The following is a 20101-nucleotide window of genomic DNA, read 5'->3' as shown; positions in this document are numbered from 1 at the left end:
TCTTGGCTTGTATAACTGCTTTTATTATGGAATTCTAAAATAGTCATAAAACTATCCAGCCAGAGCATTTGGTTTGATGGCTTTCTATGTCTGTGGATAGGTTTGACCAAGGTGCTAAGCAGCAGCGCTCTGTTTCAGCAAAACTGATGTATGCTCATTTCACAGCCATGCCACTTGCTCTCAGTTATATCATAAAAAGGAGAGTCTGGCCAGTTTTCAGTATATTTTCTACAACATCAACTGACATGCCTCTAAGTTCTCCTCAGGAAAAACAACCTTGATGTTTTTGGTCTTATTTATTTATGTAAGCATTGCTGTCTTCTTAACATCTTCTGTCTTTTGTAGATCTTTCCAAACTATGTTATAGTCTTTATAGGCTCTAAGAGTAAAGTTAGCTTTTTAATTAACCTCTAAAAAAGAGATAATCTAAATGTATATACTTTTGTGGCATGTATCTCCCAGTTTAATTGCACCAGAAGGTCATAAAAATGTGCTGAATCCAGAACCAATGAGGAATACCCACATGTACACACGTACCACAGTAACACTCATCCACTGCCTTTCAGGTCTTCCTGGCAGGGATTCTTCCCCTGCAGTTGCATAGTGCTTATAATTAATCCTCCAGAATATTTCTGGGGTCTTTCTAATGGAGACAGCTAGATCTGGATCATATGGCTCAGTAAAGCAATTAGAATGGCAGTACATTGATTCCCATAATTAATTCCTGTGGGGCCTTTTCAAAGGAAGGGAACAAATGGTCAATGCACCTAAAAAAATCCATAAGATTTTTAAATAAGGCCATGTACTTGATGGATATTTCCACTGAATTATTCCCAACGACTCTCAGCTCTTTTCTCTTAGGGAGTGCTTAAGCCTGAGCACATAGCAGCTTTTATAAAAATCACAGATTACAGTATGACTATATTTATTTTTATCAGAGTTACATTTCATTTGCCATTATGCTGACTAAGCATCTCCTCAATACTTTAAAGCTTTTTAGTTTCTCAGAATCCTTCTAGCTTTTATCAGCCATTCCCAAACATGCAGCCATTAACATTTAATCACAACATTTAATTCATCATCTAAAGACTTAGGATAACTCCCAGAATCACATGTACTGCTTAAAGTACCTTATATGTTGAGTAACAAATCCTCTTTACAGCATTAGCAGTTCATCTAGCCAATAAACAATATTTTATATGCTAGCAGAAATTTTCTGGGTTTCTCAAAAAGTAGGTGGACTTAGAGTTAGCAGCAGATTATTTATATTACGCTAACAAATAAGCCTGCTTTCAATGTAAAAAACCCATTTCAAAGGGCTCCTTCACACAAGCTAGATTCATGCAACAACCTCAAACCTTAGGGAGACTACTGGTAGTTATGTAGAGTTCATATTCTAAAAATAGCTTTGGATATTGCAAAACCTTTATATTCAGGTGAGTAGACCACCTACTTCCATTAAGTTATACACAGTGGCAGGGAGCAAAAGCATGACAAAGATTTACACGTTTAAGTCCTTATAAAAGGACATGGGTTTAATCTGTTCAATAAAGTAAAGAGTCTTTCTGTTCCTTCCTCACTTGTGCATGTGGAGGGGGAGCTCGATTTACCTTTTTTGTATGTCTATAATAGCAATTATAATGAGTTTTTCTATTAGCCCAGACATTTGCTAGTCTTATGGTCATCTAGCATTTCTACAATAAAAAAGAAATGGAAATAAAATTGAAAGAATGTTTAGCACTTATGATAAGAACTAATAAAACATTCACAAAAACACACAATTTCAGCAAAACAAATTATTAAATGTTGTCAGCTTAATAAAAGAAAAGAACAGAGAAATGTTGTTGTTTATTATTTGCACACAGTTTATCTGCCACTCAGAAACACAGTAAGATACAGTTACAATAGGCGCTGCACTGGAAGGCACTCAGTATCTGCACTTGAGGATCTCTATCTGATCCTTGGCAGACTACAAGACTACAGAATTCACAGTCTCAGTTGAGCAACCCCAAACTCCCAGGGTTAGAAAACCTGAAAAAAATGTGGGACAAACAGTGCTAACCCCTCCTGAGGCAGGCACTTATGTTAACACTATTCAGGAGCTGAACAGGGTGATAGCTTCAGCTGCGATGGGAAAGAGCGATCCTCAATCCTCAGGATGAGGAAAGCAAGAGCTAAACTGGTTGGGAGGCCCTGTGCAAAGGGAGCTCCGAGGTTCCTGCAACAAAAGAGGATCTCAGGGGAAGCCAGAGCAGCCACGTTCACCTTCAGGAGCATCGGGGGCAGTTAGCACTCACGGGCTTGGAGGCTGCACAAAGACACCGGAGAGCACAGAGGGAACCCTCCCACTCACTCAGATACTGGAGAAAAACAGTGAGGGCTCACCTAATGCATGAGTGAGTATTCACACCTGCCTTGAATGCAGCAGATACTTTCTTTTAGTTTACACTCCTCTGGAAAGAAATGCTTTCATTCCATTCAACCAGTTTCTGGGATTTAGCGGATGCCGAGTCTTTTCAGGCTCATGTCACAAAACCCAAGTCTGCTTGGGCTGGAAGGATGATTTTTAGTCACTGTATGGGCTGGAATAAAAGTAAACTGATTAAAATTGTTACTGTGTTGGGAGACTCGTGTAATCCCCTTGGATCTCTGATCACTTTCTTGATAATATACTGGTGAGATCCCAACTGCATTCATTGGTACTGGGAAACCTATTTTGTCATAATTCTTGAATAGTTTTAGTAGGATTACATTGAGGTAATATGTTATCAGTTATCATTTAATTCAGTCCTAGGGAACCTAGCACAATATCCTCACAGGCACCTGAAAGTTTAGGCTTACTTTTTCAAACAACTAGCCATTTTAGAACATTGACTTTTAATAATAACAATAACTATTTTACCTAACTTGAGGTACTTGAACTAATTACACTTGAGTATAGTATCAGTTTGGGAGATGAAACGGGCACTCCCCAAAGGAACGATGGCTTAGCGTAAATGTTATGCCAGATCTTTGATGCCCCTTCTTAGCTGAGGTGGGCATACGGCTCCTGCTTCTTATAGGAGCCTCTGCGCAGACAGCATACTGTGATTACAGTGTCAGCCACGGGAGATTTTCCAAAGGCACCTTAGGCCTCCTCCCTTTCTACCTCTGAAATCCATTCCCTCCCCTTTCAGAAGTGTTTGTTTCAGGATAGACTTCTGTTTGACGTGAACTGGCACTGTCCCTCTGATTTTAGTGGCAGCTACCACGTATGGCAAATTACAACAGCCCAAGAGCCGGCTTTCTGCGTTAACAACCGTGTTAAATAGATGAGCGTGAGTTAAAGATTAAAAAAAGACTAAGCAGCCCCAGGAGGCTGGAGCTAGCCTGCTTAAGTTTTCATCTACAGAAACTACTTCTCTTTTCTGCTTCAAGTTTCCTTGTGTCTACGCACAGTTTTGACATAAATAGGCAAAAGCAGATCTTTCTGTCATCTGAACAAAGCCTCCTCTTAAGTCCACAAAGACACAGCAGGAGCAAAAATTACACTAGAGGGAACTTGTGTAACATAGACACATCGGCACCTCTGAGCCCTGGGCTCCTAACCCCAGTGCTTCCTGTCTTCTGCAGGCACAGGCTCTTCCAGCACGGATTCCCAGCAATCTCTGACACTACCTTGGAGTGCAAGGCCAGCAGCTGCAAGAGACAATATTTTGGAGGCCACTCTATCCAGTGTGACCATGGCCAGGGACTGGGTTGTGTTTTGGAGCACACAGTAATACTGAGTGCTGTGCTTTCTTCTGGACCAATTTACCTCCTGCAGAGTCATTAAATGCAGACAAGCAATGATCATGCCACTTCCAATAGAAGTATTACCCTGATGCTACTTGTATGAAAGCCCTTTATCTTACTCTGGTCAGACATGTAAAGTCAGCTCTAACAATCATACAGAGCCATAGCAACTCTGTTATTAAAGAGTGCTTCCTCCGAGGTAGTCAGCACATTCTCACGCAGCCATAAGCACTGCAGAAGGACTTCACCGTAATCGGTCAGTGGCAGGACGCATCCTTGTGTTGTGCTACCTACATATTTAAGGAGCACTCAGAAAACACCAAAACAAGCGGATAACAACCCGCATCAACTCTTGGATAAGGTGCTGTGACCCTTTTAGATTTAACTACATTGGCAAAAGAAAAACATCTGCCTGGAATATATTATAACACAATCTTTCACCAAAAACTCTTGGACGCCACCTCAAAGCTGAGCCCAGAAGCCTGGATGCTAAGTCCTCCTGAACATAACACCCCACAAACAGCCCAGACGTTCCAACACTGTGATAATTGCCATTTATTTTTACCCAACCTTCATCTGAAGTCTAGAGCTTCAATCCAATCTTCTTTCCATGTGCATGTCCCTAAGGGCATAGGCTTTTTGTGGAATCCAAGATTGGTCCTTCCAAGTAGCAACAAAAATATTCATATATCACACCACTAGGCTTCACTAACTCCTATGCCACTATCGCTATTTGGGCAAAACTAGCAGTTTTGAATGCTGATGTGGTTTACCATTACAAATGTTTCCATTCCACATTATTTTAACTAATTTTAAGAAAAGCAACATGATCTGTAAAATTTTGGAGAGGTTACTGATAGATCTATCAAATACATGTCCCATCTATGTTAGGCAGTTACAGATATTGTAGAATCAAAGCTGACTGAATGCTTGCTCCCTCAGTCATTTCTTACAACCATGTTTGGTCCCCAGCAGCTCAAGCAGCATAGGCCTGCCACAAAGGGTAGGACTGAAGGTAAGACATATGAAGTTTATATATGAAGTTCATTTTTACTACGGCTTCTTATGTGCCACTGCATAAAAATTGTGTGAATGGAAGTAGGCTGTTCCTCAGCCCAACAGATAATTCTCTTGTTTCCTCCTCTCTCATGGATGGATGTATTGGGGCTGTAGAATATACTGTAGTTTGAAAGATACAAGAGCAGACTCATCAAACTTGATGTCTGGTACAATAATAAACAACCAGACAAGGAATAACAGTTCTGTTAGAAATACCTACACAATACACTGCTGAAGCCAGAATGAAAGAGAACGTATGGCCTCTCGAATTGTAAAAATCCTAGGTCATTTTAGCCAGTGTAGAATTAACCCTGTTTCATGCTTACCAGGGTTTTACAGTCAGTGAGAATACAAAAAAATAAAGATATTATGCTATATATATAATTTCATATATATATCATATATAGAGAGAGACATTATTATAAATAATGATGCCAGTACAGACCTAATTAGACAAAGAGAAGAAGAACTGCGGGATCAATTGAAATCAAAGGGAAAACTCCAAATGATTTTAATAAGGCTAAGAATTTACTCTTTATAAGTTACTAGCTCCAGGAAAATGAGCTGTCATGCTAAAAAGAGCCCAAAAACAAAACCCCCCAAACAACAGCAGAACTTCAGCAGAGTTCTCATGTATTCAGCAACTAAAACTCAGCTTTCATCAGCTTTTTTAAAAATACACTTTTATCTCATAATTAAAAAGGTTTCTCAATAGAGACAGACATTTACCAACCCTTTTACCAGCTTGATAACAAAAGGCTGCAGAGATAAACTCATCCATCTTAAGTTACCAGGCCATGATAGGCTAAAAATAGCTGTCAAATGAACTTTGAAGAGAATATGTCTTCTACATACATTCAGATAAATAAAAGTGATTTTTAAAGCCAACAGCTCAACTATCTCCTGCAAGGCACGATCATCTCAATCACCAATTTCTGTTTCAAGGAATGGAGCTTATATTGTCCCTGGCACTAGTACACTTTCCATTAAACTTGTGGAGAACGGACTTTACCCTGACACTACATCTCTTCCCCAGTTTCCCAAAAACGTTATGCAAATATGTCTGTTCAAAAATGGAGCATGCTGCTTCCCGATCACCAGTATCTTACCGTCACATGCAAGCTTCTTAATCAACAAACAATTAGCAAAAATCCACTAAGAAATTTCAAAACGAAAAACCAGAGGCAAAGCTGTAAAGTTTCAAAGTTTTGACACAGAACCTCATCATATACAATCAGAGGAAAAGGAAGATACATGAAATATCTTATGAAATGAAAATGCAAAATTATATGAAAACTTTAGTGCTTAGTGCTATTGAGGGATCTCAAAACACAACGGGCTGGATCGAGATGTACAGATCAAAGGAGTGGACAGGAGGGCTCACAAACAGAATTAGTGAGATGAGCAATTCAAACTCACATGGGCCCAGTGACTACTGGCTGAATGTATAAAGACAGCAAATCCAAAAAAATGAAACAGAATCATTAATCATTATTAAAATATTAAATGAAGAGATGAAATGACCAACATAACAATCAAAAATAGGAGTGATGGTGGTTGTCACATCTTCATCACAAGGGTTTCTCGGCTCGCAAAGTAGGACTAGTGAGTCAGGGCACAACCGGTCCTTAGTGCCCCTACTGAGGGCAATTCCAGCCCCAGCTGAGAACTCTGTGTAGGTTACTGCTTTGGAAATACAAATGCACAAAACATAGCAGAAAGCTATTAGCTAGTGACCATTTTGTAAACTTAAAAAGGGTTTAAGTCAACTCATCATCTGTAAAAACACTGGACCAATTTCTCCTCTGTATGACTTATATGGATTGAGACCTGTAATTATGAATTATATGTAATTATGAATGGAACTTAACCACATTCTTTACATCCGATTTCAACTGCAATAAGAGGAAATTATTCCTTATAGTAACAGAACGCAAAAGGCAGGTTTCTCTGCCTGTTCATTAATTCTCACACCTTTTGAAATCTCCTTCCAATATATTTTTATTGACTACATGTATTTGTTTTGATATAGATGAACAAGACAGCATCTTACATTAAATCCATGTCAGTTCAGCTATAGGGAGCATGAGACAAGGCTCTTGTCTCATCTGTTGACTGGATTGAGCCTGTTTAACTGTGAAAAATGGTTTTTACTGGTTAAAACTGGTTACTGTTACTGTTCTCAACTTTTAGAATTGTATGCTGCACTCATACATATATTTTGAAAACGCAGAATGGAGTGAAAGCCTGATAAAATTATCAAGTAAACAAACTACATTCCTGTGGTTAAAGTCTTCATGAAGGAAATTTCCTGATTTGAAATACTACAAAAAGGAACCTGCACGCCTAAACGTTTCATAGTCTGTCAACAGATCTCAAGTTCTCAACTTGATTCTTTAACCAACACCTCAGGAAGTCCTGATCTCAAGGATTCTTTTTATCATATGAATGCAGGATTGGCACTTTGTTTTCTTCTTCAGGAACCTACCCTTAAGCCTTTGAAGCCACAGATAACTCTATAAAGCAGTAAACTACATGCTTCTTAGCAGAAAGAGCAAACCTTTGAATTGTAACATAAAACAGAAATTTCCTGAAACAGTCTTAATGGAGAAGTGTGAGCATCCTACTGAGGAAGCCTTGCTTCCTTTTACATCAAAATGAATCTCTGTTTTTTAAAAAAGTAATATCCTAAATACAGCAAATGGTGACCTAGAAAATGTCATTTTATCTAATTTTCCTTTTGAATGAACGAAAAATCCAACAGAAATAGCATGGTAACTACTCACCAAATGTCAGATTTTGTGTTGTATCCCTGGTGCTTCAGTGCCTCTGGGCTCATGTAGTACGGTGTTCCAGTAAACGTAGTCGCAAGATCACATGACCCCATCAAAAGACAAGAAACTCCAAAGTCCCCTAATGATACCAACAGAAAGACCCAACAAAACAACTAAATTAATAAGAATAAGAAGATAAAATTAAGACAAAAAACTTCAAGGTTACCACAGATTTCATACCCATTTCTCTTCACTTTTAATTTTTTTAATTAGGAGCCATATACTCAGCTTGTATAAACTGTCAACGTTCTGAAGACGTCAACCCAAAAACGGAGTTTACTGGACAACTCAGGATATTGGTAATGGGATGGAGAACTTTTTCATCTCCTGATCATCACTTCAAATTCAGCCCCAACTGATTGTAACCCAAAAATCTGGATGTCGATCTTATTTAAATGTTTTTGGAAATGCCTGACCTACTTCCCCATCTCCACTTAACATACATTTCAAAGAAAGGAAGGATTAGTCTTCAGCCAACTCAGCTTATATTTCCGGCAAATAAGCCAAGGAATTAAAATAAAATACAAGCCTTTGTCTGCCTGTTCAGGTAACTTCTGCAGATCAAGACTAATGATATTGTTGGCATACTAAGAAAAGTTTAGCCCTGTCAATGTGTATACAGTCAACAGCTCTAAGCTCAAAGTTTGACAGTTTGGCACCACTGTGATGCGCACTACACAAAAATTAGAAATCTGCTGAGATCAAGTTGTTATGATAAATGCCTTGAACTTTTTATGGAAAGGAAATTAACACAAAATAAATGTAGTGGAAATAAAATACTGAAGGTATCCTAAGAATATTGAATTTTGTAAATAAAGAGAATGAATGAGTTTATAGATTAGGAAATCCATATTAGGGTAAAAGCATGAATAACTATAAAAAGGTAAGTTTCTAAGTAAGTATTTACATTTCAAGAGCATATACAAATATTCATATATTCATATTATCATTGCTTTTATTGTTAGATATAATGCAATAACTGCCCCTGGAAAAAATTTGCCAGAATTTTAAAATATGGAAAAATCAAATTTTCTGTAAATTTATTAAAAACAACACAAAATCATAGAACTATAGAATAATGTAGGTTCGAAGGGACCCTGGAAGTCAACTGATCCAAAACCCTAGACCCTCAAAGCAGGGCCAACTTCAAGCTTCAAGTCTGTGTCCAGTCAAGTTCTGAGCATCCCTAGGTTGGAGAGATCCAACAGCCTTTTTGGGCCCCTCTTCTTGTGTGTGACTGTCAAACAAATGTTTGACAACAAATCAAAATGCCATATCAGATATCACCTTATCCAAATCTCCTTATTCACCACATTTATGCTGGACTGCTCTATCATACTAAAACATACCTTAAAAAGTAAGGAAATCTTACCAATTTTAAGAAAATTATTTTTCAAAAATATATTCTTTGCCTTCAAATCTCTGTGAAGTATTCGTCTGGAATATAAAAGGAAATCCAACCTCATCCAACTTGAAGGATTCACTTAAGTATCAAATATCTCAAGCATCTCATCTATCTTCAGTGATGATATACAGACAATGGCATTAAGGAGCTTCACATAAACACAGAGGTACATTCATAGATGTCCATATACAGCATGAGTGCCTAAGCAGCCAGGATAATAAAAATGCACCCAGGGATCCCAGCTTGAGAATACTGATAAAGACTTAATGTGAGCTGCAGTGGAAGGGAGAAAAGCACGTTGTACCATCTTCCTTGCTGACTCTTCTTAAAAGCGTTACATCCTGTTTTCAGCCAGAAGAATGAGATGTCTCAAAATAAAATAAGGGACAGGAAAAACAGCAATAAGATCCTCAAAGCTCAGAGAACTCTCCTTCAGAGAAAATGTATTACTTGAAAGAGCAATACCTATACAGACTAGGCTATTAGTTCAAATTGCTACGGTAATGGCCTGGAAGCTTTCTTGAAGATAAAAGAACATTACACAGACCAGAGATCAAAAGAAAAGGAAAAAGAACAACCAGCTTTGACAGACTTATTCTTCCATCAAGGACTGAAGCAATATCATAAACTACACACCATACTGGGTCAAACAATATTTCCTTAATTTCTTGAAATCTTAATGTGTGACAGCAATTTCCCTTCCCATTAAGAAAATAAACACAATACCTCTACAGTATACAAAACATTCTCAATTAAGTCTTGTTAATAACACTTACAAGAGGGCTCCCTACAGCCTCAACTCAACTTAAACTCATCCACCTTTGAGTTCCTTAGAGCTTAATAACACATAGCATTAGTTATCAGCTCTAATCAAGAGGAATTCAGAACAGTAGTATTCAGTATGTACTGGCTAGTGGTACTGTATTTGCTAATACAAAGATAGTAGTTCCTCAGCCATTTAGAACAAAAAAGAAAGCAATAGACGTGCTAAGATTCTTGAAATGTAAGCAAAAAAATCCAATGTGGTAACAGACTTTAATTGCTCTTTAGCAATTCACAAGTTTTTTCTCAAATTGTATGGAACTATTAAAGTTGTATGCATTGAAATGTTTTCCAAAAGAGTTTCCATATTAAGATTTGAAGAAAATACTTACACAATTTAAATAAGCAATTTAGCCACAGCTCATTTGAAAAAAATTTTTGCGTACAAGAAAGCAAATAATTTTATTGTTCACTATATTCAATTCACAAATAAAATTAATAAATCAAAAAAAACCTACTAGAAGATATTGTGGTATGCACATAGACTGTATATGAAAATTTCTAATTTATATTCATATTTCTAATGTGATGGGATAAAAAGAGTTTTTATTGTGATTATTTTTTCCAGTTTTTCCCTTGAAAGTAATATTTCTAGAGACAGTTTATTTGGCTGCACATTGGGAGAAATTAAAGTTTTATTCAGTCTGTATCTACTGATGTTTATAAATAACGCGCTCTATATTTGGCAAAATTAGCAATACATGTATGTTTATCATGCATTACATTTAGTACGGAAATTAAGCTAAGATGATATCCATTATTATTTTCGTAAGTCTACATATACACTTAGTTTTATATAAATCTTGCTCTGTTAGTTTAGATTCATAAAGTCTTTCCTTACTATATATGTCACAGAGCCTTTGAAAGAACTTGACTTCAATGAGTTAGGTTTTTCTTATGTATTATTTTTGAGTGTTGGTAGTTTAAAATCTCTTTTTTTTAAATTGTGTAGAAATACAACCAGTATTTGGACATAAGAGTACCTTACTCTTTGAACTTACAAATTTATTGGATATCTGTGATCTGAAAAAGAGGTATCTTCATACATAAAACCTATCCAGAAAGCTTTCAGTAACTTACTACTTGAAAATGAGATAAAGAGAAGATACTTTGATCATAACAGTACTGCCAATAATTATAAGGTACTCCTCTCCTATGAATTAATAAGGTTAAGAAATATTGGATAATAGAATATTTAAGCAGATAAAATAAAGAATAAAGAATATTTAAGCAGATAAAATAAGGTATAAAAGACATCATTCAGAGTGATTCTGAAGAACCATGGTGGCATTTCTGGATACCAACCACCTTATTCTGCTAGAATATGTTAGAAGATAAACAAGTTAAAAGTTGAAACCTTAACTGAAAATACAACTTTAATTCTAGTAATAAATAAATGTTAAGCCTGCACTATAAATTCAGTTCAAGAAAGCCTATGACACTTTGTCACAGTGAGAAAGAGATGCATAATGGTAACATGAGTTAACTGGACCCTATCAAAACTTAATCTAACCTGACAGGCAACAAAATGGTTATTGATATTTGGGGTATAATTTAGCACTTAAGGATGGTATCAAATATGAGTAAATTTAGTTGTTAAAGATAGTATAAATGTACTCATACCTATGTACTACAGAGTACATGCTTGATGGCTCACAGTCATAGAAAAGCAGCATGAATCAGTGGGCAGTGGGCAGTCCATTCACATTGAATAAAGCTTCCTCTGCAACATACTGATTGACGCTGAAGTAGTTTATTGCTGTGAAATGTTCTGCAGCAAACTTCTCTATCTGAAGAACTATTCAGAGACCTGAGATGTTTTTGGCAAACTTGACTCCTGTGCTAGGAAAGATAAAGTGAAATCTAGATAAACTACTTGAGCAAGCTACTACAGCTGCCCCGTATACTGAAAGCAACAGATTTATTTACACAGACGCGGACTATATGAAAATCTCTGTGTAAGCATTTTGTTCATAACGATTAGCAAAGTGATGAATAACCTAACGGTCAGCTTTATTCAAATTAAGGTTAAATTAATCAATGGTCTGTTTGTCTGAATGCTGTGGGATCAATTTTGTTCACCAATGCATGATTGCAAGTACTCCATAAAGACCAGATGATGGTTTCATGCTAACTGTCTCCATCTAGATGAGACCTAGATAAATTATGTGTCTGTCCTTTATTTCTCTCTTTGGTTATACCAGGAATAAATGAAGACTGAATCTATTTATTCTAGATAATTTAACTTTCAAGTTTGAATACAAAAATCCTTCCAATTACGAAAAATACACAGTAGGTAGCATAGTCAACATGAGATATTCACACACTCTTTGGGATTTATGAAGCACAAGTAAAAGACAAGAATCACAGAATCACGGAATGGCCAAGGCTGGAAGGGACCTCTGGAGATCATCTAGTCCAACACCCCTGCTCAAACAGGGTCACCTACAGCACGTTGCACAGAATCACATCCAGACGGGTTTTGAACATCTCCAGCAAAGGAGACTCCACTATCTCTCTGGGCAACCTGGTCCAGTGCTCTGTCACCCTCACAGCAAAGAAGTTTTTTCTCAGGTTCAGATGGAACTGCCTGTGGTTCAGTTTGTGCCCGTTGCCTCTCGTCCTATCGCTGGGCACAACGTAGGAGATTCTGGCCCCATCCTCTTGACACTCACCCTTCAGATACTTGTACACGTTGATGAGATCCCCTCTCAGTCTTCTCTTCTCCAGGCTGAACAGGCCCAGCTCTTGCAGTCTTTCTTCATAGGAGAGGTGCTCCAGCCCTCTAATCATCTTGGTAGCCCTCCGCTGGACTCTCTCCAGGAGTGCCATGTCTCTCTTGTACTGGGGAGCCCAGAACTGGACACAGTACTCCAGGTGAGGCCTCACCAGGGCTGAGTAGAGGGGCAGGATCACCTCCTTCCACCTGCTGGCAACACTCTGCCTAATGCAGCCCAGCATACCATTGGCCCTCCTGGCCACAAGGGCACACTGCTGCCTCATGCTTAACTTGTTGTCCACCAGCACTCCCAGGTCCTTTTCTGCAGAGCTACTTTCCAGTAGGTCAACCCCCAGCCTGTCCTGGTGCATGGGGTTATTCCTCCCCAGGTGCAGGACCTTGCACTTGCCCCTGTTGAACTTCAGGAGGTTCCCCTCTGTCCATCTCTCCAGCCCGTCCAGGTCCCTCTGAATGGCAGCACAGCCTTCTGGTGTGTCAGCCACTCCGCCCAGTTTAGGATCATCAGCAAACTTGCTGAGGGTGCATCTGTGCCTTCCTCCAGGTCATTGAGGAATACGTTGAACACGACTGGACCCAGGACTGACCCCTGGGGGACACCGCTAGCTACAGGCCTCCAACTAGACTCTGCGTCACTGACCACAACCCTCTGAGCTCGGCCATCTAGCCACTTCTCAATCCACCTCACTGTCCACTCATCCAACTCACACCTCCTGAGCTTGCCTAGGATGATGTGATGGGAGACAGTGTCCAAAGCCTTGCTCAAGTCCAGGGAGACAACATCCACTGCTCTGCCCTCATCTACCCAGCCAGTCATTCCATCATAGAAGGCTATCAGATTGGTAAAGCATGACTGAATACATGGTGACTACTACTGATCACCTTCTTGTGGTCCTCCATGTGGTCCTCCACACACTTAGAGATGACACCCATGATAAGCTGTTCCATCACCTTTCCAGGGATGGAAGAGAGGCTGACAGGCCTCTAGTTTCCAGGGTCCTCCTTCTTGACCTTTTTGAAGACTGGAGGGAACGTTTCCTTTCTTCCAGTCCTCAGGTACCTCTCCTGATTGCCATGACCTTTCGAAGACGATCGAGACGCCTAACAATGACGTCTGCCAGCTCCCTCAGCACTCGTGGGTGCTTCACATCAGGGCCCATGGTCTTGTGGGTGTTAAGTTTGCCCAAATGATCTCTAAGCTGAACCTTCTATGCTTTCTCCCTGGTCTCCTGGGTCAGGGATTCCTGAGGGCTGGCCTTAGCAGTGAAGACTGAAGCAAAGAAAGCAGTCAGTATCTCTGCCTTCTCTCTGTCCTCTGTGATCAGGGTCCCTGCCCTATTCAGTAGCGGGCCCACATTTTCCCTTGTTTTCCTTTTTTTAATGATGTATTTGAAGAAGCCCTTCTTGTTGTCCTTTACATGCCTAGCTAGATTTATTTCCAAATGGGCCTCAGCCTTTCTTGTCGCATTTCTGCATACTTTGATGATGTCTGTATATTCATCCCAAGTGGCCTGTCCCTGCTTCCACCTCCTGTACACCTCCTCCTTATGTCTGAGTTTCATCAGGAAGTCCTTGTTCATCCGTGCAGGTCTCCTGCCCGCTTTGCTCACCTTTTTGCTCATAGGGATGCACTGTCCTTGAGTGTGGAGGAAGTGGTCCTAGAAAATTAACCAGTTCTCTTGGACCCCTCTTCCTTCTACGGCGCGATCCCATGGGGTTCAAATTTCAGAATGTCTGATCTGTATAACCTTTATTATCACAGAAAAAAAAAATTCTAGGTAGCAAAGAAGTCTTGTGCTAGAATGTGGTGATAAGACTAGCATGGGAGGTTTCAAAAACTGTAGAAGTTCAATTACAGCCGTGCAAGAAGGAAACCCAAGAGAATATGTCTATGTCTAAAACCAGAAATAATCCTTTTTACTGTCCTGGAATGAAAAGTCCCATCCACAGCAGCTGGATTTTCCTAGGAATTGCACTAGGAAGTACAACCCATAGTTTATGAACACTTACAGTTTTTAACACTAGAGCAAAGTTTTCTTTGCATTAGAAAAGAGTTAAAAACATATAATATACTTTTTTCCATACCAGTATTGAAGAAGTCATATATAAATCCTCTACACAAAACAGAGGAAAATTATATGTTTATATTTCAGTAATTCATATGTAGTTCTGTAAGAAGTTTTATTTTTTAAGCCTAAGCGTTTCCATTTTAGCTCTTGTTTGGCTCAATACTAATAAGACAGAGAATTAATTTTCTCATGTGCATATAGTTAAAAACATATAATGCAATAAAGGAAATGCAAATAAAAATAAAACTGTCAAGTCATTTGAATGCGTCTAGAGAGGTGCTATTAAATACCTCTGACTCAAAAAGAGAAAATAAAATGCTGTTTGGAAAATCAAATCATTGCTTTCACTGGTGAATTAAATTAAACTGCACTTTTCAGGAAATCCAGTAATTTAATATATTCATTTATCAAAGAAGGATTATTTATCAGGAATTTTTTTTACGACTAATCTGAGAACAAGTAGAAGATGAGAAAAATAAATAGTAGAAAAGATGAGTAGACAAAAGGGACTTATGGGAGAACTTGAGACAACGGAAGCATGAGGAAATACAGGAGATGAGAGACAAAAAAAGAACTTTTATAATTTATTATTATTATTATGCATTAGTCTATACAATACATTGTCTACACACATACATTAAAATGTTACAAGCATTTTTAATGCTAAATGCGAGCTCCAGAAGGAACAACAGCCTGCTAGTTTAGTTAAACGTTAGTTTAACTAAATAGTTTTATTTCCATTTCTCCTTTCTGCCTGAGGTGAATGCTGAAGAACAGAGCATCATAACTGAGCACTATTCGTTGTGCTCCCATCATGGAGGTCTGTGGGGGTGGCACATCACGTCCAAGTCCCACACAAACTGGTATTTAGGAACCAAAATGCCTTAAGTGCTGGACAGCAATTCACTCTGCCTTTTTTCCTGTACTGTCTGACACTGTAGGTGAAAAAGCTCATTAGGCATCTCTCAGTGTAGGTCGAACATTTCCTAGGTATACTTCAGCTGCCCATGCACACTCAGAAATGTTTATTCTTGGTGACAGGTGACTATCTCCATCTACTGCTCTGTTGAAATCCAGGTTTAGGCAACCACACTTGGCCCAAGTTCTGCTGTGAAATTTGAAAGTTTAAATATCTTTGAAACAGCTACATCAATCTGGTGCTGCTCTCATCCTGAATCTGCTGCAGGATAATCTTGGCTTTTGAGTATTCATGCAGAAAGCAGAAGACTCTGGATTCTAGTTTCTATTCAGCTTAAAAAGACTGAATCCTCATCTCCCAAGTTCTGGAGTGTAACCTAATCATCAGACACAAACATCTCTATCTAATGGCTGTATTAATAATTTAGACCAGTATTTTGGACAAATTGCCTCATCTCCCCAAATTACGCACCTAAAATTTTAGTGGGGTAGTGTCCAAATTAGTTATTTACAATTGGCAGAGTAGATGCCACACAAGATGATTACAGGTGAGGATCCTAGCCTCTGCTAAGAGGCTTTGCAGAAATGGAATTCTTATTTCTGAGAGATCAGTAGTAATAACAGTCTAAATATTTCAGCTTGCCAGGAAGAAAAATCGTTGACTTTTGGGCAACGATGCTCTCTAGAAAGGATTCTCTATCTTGTTCATTAACGTGATACCTCCAAGCTGGCAATAGTCAAAAGCAACACAGAGACAAAGCAGAGAAAATGCTGAAAGCCAGGCTAGCTTCTACTGCCTTACTACTTCTGAGAAGCTGCTAGAAGAGGAGCCTTTCATTCCCATTTGCCTGGCTATTCCTCCAGCTCTCAATCTGTAAGCATGTTAGGCATTTGCTCCTGACTCAGCTAAGCACTTTGTCACCCTACCTTTAGTCATGCTAAATAGTCCCATGCAACTCCAAGGTGACAGCACAGGATGACACGTAAGGGGCACTAGACACACCTTATTTACATTTCCAGTGCACTAGCAATGAGAGAACGATTTAAAACACTAAAGTTAGCCTGCAGAAATCACACTCCAGGCAAGAACACTAGCGGAGATTGACTAGCTAGGATAGTCACCTGTAATCACCTTTGCTCAAACCAGGTGTAATCTCTGCAGTTGTCCAACGGTTTGTAAAGTTGCATGAGCACCATGTGTGTGGAGTGTGTTACAAGCAGAGCTAGAGGATGGCCATGCTGCCAGATTCCTGAGGCTTAAGTAAAACTTTTCAAGCCTTGCAGTCAAACTCTTACTCTCTTCACTCACCTACAGCAGGGAAGTTTTAAAACAAATGCTCTTTGACTCTCCATAAAGTGACTAAGTTGATGTCTTTGGTGGCGTGAAATCTTACATTATTAGTTAGGAAATGCATTAATTTGAATCAGAGAGACAGCATTGTATGGATGACAGCAAATTTTTAGGTGAATCTTTGATGTGCTGATGAAATTAATGACCGTTTTCAAAGAAATATCTATGCAACTTAACTGATTTTAGTGGGACAAGCATATACTTTTGAGCCTTCATATTAAACATCCATAACAGTTCTAGCACGCCATCTCCCCTTAAAAAAGGTGACTTTATGTTAACCTTTTAATCCATTTTAATCTAACAATATTGAACTATCATACTATATTTTCTTTTTTTCCCTCTCTCTCCAATATGTACCAAAATTTTCACTTTGATCTCAAACAAAGTATGTCTAACGCTGAAATCTACTATTGCACTGCTAAAAGGGGGCTTTACATACACCTTAAACAGGGGAATGTTCTTGCAGGATATAATAATATTTTAGCCTACGACATGCTTCCAGGTTGGTGAACTGGATTTTATATCAATAGAAAATGATCAACATGGTTTCATTTCTATTTGAATATCTAGTAAGTATAAATCTACTCACTCCCCTTCCAAGCTAAATGCTTTAATATTAAAGTAAATGACTGTACCTTTCATGCATATAGTTGACTCCGAGTAACAACTGTATAAACCATTCTGTTATTTGTCGTTGAGTGAATATTTTCCCAGACTCTTTGTACTCTTGTATTTTAAAGTCTAGATCTCCACCCTGAAAAATACCAAAACAGATTTGTACATTTAAAGCAAGTTTTTAAAATGTCTTCTCCTTCACTAAAATATAGGACACCATTTTCCTAGACTTTCAGGCTTCATATCACATATTCTGTAAAATTAATACATGCGCATGAATTCTGAACTCTCACAAGCACCAAAAGCAGATAGAGCTGAAGATCAAAATGAGATCAAGCAGTCTGGCTACACAGAATTAGTTAGGTTTTCTCTTAGAGGTACACAAAATCACTGAAGTTTTCAGCTGTTCTCCCTTCATGTCACCCAACTTAGACATCTATATCTGAGCTAGTCACCTGAAATGCCCTTTATAGTTAATGCAAAGGAACAGGCACTTGTGAAGTGTGATTTATCTCTTTCATTTAGGTGTCTATTTTAGGAAGAGACGGATCATTTTGTAGAAATATTGTTTCTTAACAAAGGCTAACGATGAGGGCGTACATTGACTAGTTCCTCTGTAGGCATTTAAGTTAAGTAAAATAGATCTCCCCCTTGGTCTGAAAAATAGTTTGTAAATCTGGGAAACCATTTCCACTTACTTAAGTCAAATGATGCACAGTCAAGATAAACTATCATTAATTATCTAGAAATATGCATATCAGAATCAAAGATTATTACTTTTCTAAAAAATAGAGATGGTTGTCATCTTGCTGTTCATTTAGTTCACAAAATAAATGGATTTTGTCTGCAAGAAAACACCTTAGTGGAAAGCACTGAGTTGAGGCAACTAACCCCAGAGCAAAGGGACTGTGATTCCTATTATACTCTAAGTGATTAATGACCTTACATCAGGACAGCTTAGTCTCCATAAATCATTACTTTTACACTATACATTCTGCATAAAATTAGAAATTTTGTGTGCCATATACAAGAAAATTGTTTAACCTCTAGCACTGCGATAAGAGTACAGAAAACAGATCACTAGTTATATGAATTCTATTTGAATATGTCATTTCCCTTCATCAACCCCTCCTTTATCTGCACTGTTGACTCTTAGCGTTTTACAGATTCTTCACCATTCCTTGTTCTGTTCCCAAACTCACAGCGCTCTAAACCGCAACCACCCTTTTTACAAACTAAGCAGGTTCTGTCCTTGCAGTTCCATGCATTTCTGCCCCATACTTGGACATGGATTTGGTCTACAGTAATTTTTTTGGCCCCTGAGGTTCTAAGTTGCAATATTCAAGAGTGATTTTGTTAAAAAATAAAATACATTTTATCAAATATAAAAAAATGCATTCCCTGACCATGTCCTGCAAGCTTCAAATTGAAATGTCTGAATCAGCTCATTCACTAGGGAGGGGAATATGGCTTCAATCCTCCATCTGCCTCCCTCCTGCAGTCCACAGAGAAGCTCTTCTGGGAACTTGGAGCACTGAACAGCTGCCTCCCCTTTGCAACTCCAACTGTTCAACAGCTTCCCCATGGTGGCCTGCAATATAGCAGAGGAAGGAAAAGAAAATGTCTTGCTGGGTACCCCACTGCACGGCAACCAGATGGGCTATGCCTGAGCCTAGCCACACACCTTGACAAGAATGACTCACTTACTCCAGACTGCTGCGCAGGATCATCAGTAGCCAACAGCAGCAACACCCCAAGACTCAGGGCCTGCTCCAACACGTGCCAGCTGGCTGGCATCCCCAAGCGACTATGTACTATCCAGCTAAGGATAGCTGAAGTACAGCAGGCTCCAATCACTATTTCTCCTGTTCCAATGCATCCTCTCTCACAATCATACATTGCCACAAAAAATGCAGAGCAGCTACAGAGTTGGGCCTGGTGGGTACTCTGTTAGGTCGGGGGAGATTTCCCTTGCAAGGTCTAAGAAGAACAAAAGCAGCAGAATAAACTACTGTATGTGCCCTGAAGTAACTATATGGCTTTTTACCTTCAAGCAGAGAAGATTGCTCTCAATGTCCTCCAATTAATTTAATCTTCATTTTGTGTTTAAAAAAATGCATCATAAAAGATTACTGTAATACCACTGCCACGAAACTCCAAAGAATCTTAGTAACCCAAGTCTGCATTTTGGAAGGTCAGGATAATGAAGTTCATATGTAAGTGAACAAATGAAGCACAAAGGAAGTTTCCAACCTGCAGTCTGCAGTGTCCATTTAAATGTCAAGAGCATCAAATACACCAGTAACTTATTTAAAATAGGATTCAAATGCTTAGGTTTTATTACTGAAAATGTGAGTAGGCATTCATTGCTATTCCTTTTCTTCAGATTGTCTTAGCATATGTATACTCACATCACAGCTGAGACTACACTGAAGAGATAGAAATAATTTGGAAGAAAATGCAAACAGTTCTATTTTACGATGTATTAAAACGATATAACATTTAGAGGAACTATTT

General features: G+C 38.6%; 1 protein-coding gene across 10 annotated transcripts in view; it reads right to left on the bottom strand.

Moving 5' to 3' along the window:
* NEK11 (NIMA related kinase 11) overlaps positions 1-20101 on the bottom strand; it is a 117293-nt gene that overhangs the window by 64614 nt on the left and 32578 nt on the right. For 9 of the 10 annotated variants that reach the window (XM_068935595.1, XM_068935596.1, XM_068935598.1 and 6 more), the window contains 3 exons: positions 17605-17723; positions 9040-9104; positions 7620-7746 (listed from right to left, as the gene is read on the bottom strand). In XM_068935595.1, coding sequence (XP_068791696.1) covers positions 7620-7746; positions 9040-9104; positions 17605-17723 — 311 coding nt within the window. Of the gene's footprint in view, positions 1-7619; positions 7747-9039; positions 9105-17604; positions 17724-18990; positions 19176-20101 lie in introns of all 10 variants that reach the window. The other variant, XM_068935601.1, reaches the window with a different exon arrangement.

The sequence above is a fragment of the Struthio camelus genome, chromosome 2 (genome assembly GCF_040807025.1).
Source record: "Struthio camelus isolate bStrCam1 chromosome 2, bStrCam1.hap1, whole genome shotgun sequence".
Lineage (NCBI taxonomy): Eukaryota > Metazoa > Chordata > Aves > Struthioniformes > Struthionidae > Struthio > Struthio camelus.
Note: the sequence above shows the minus strand (reverse complement) of the source record. Positions and strands in the feature narration are given on the sequence as shown.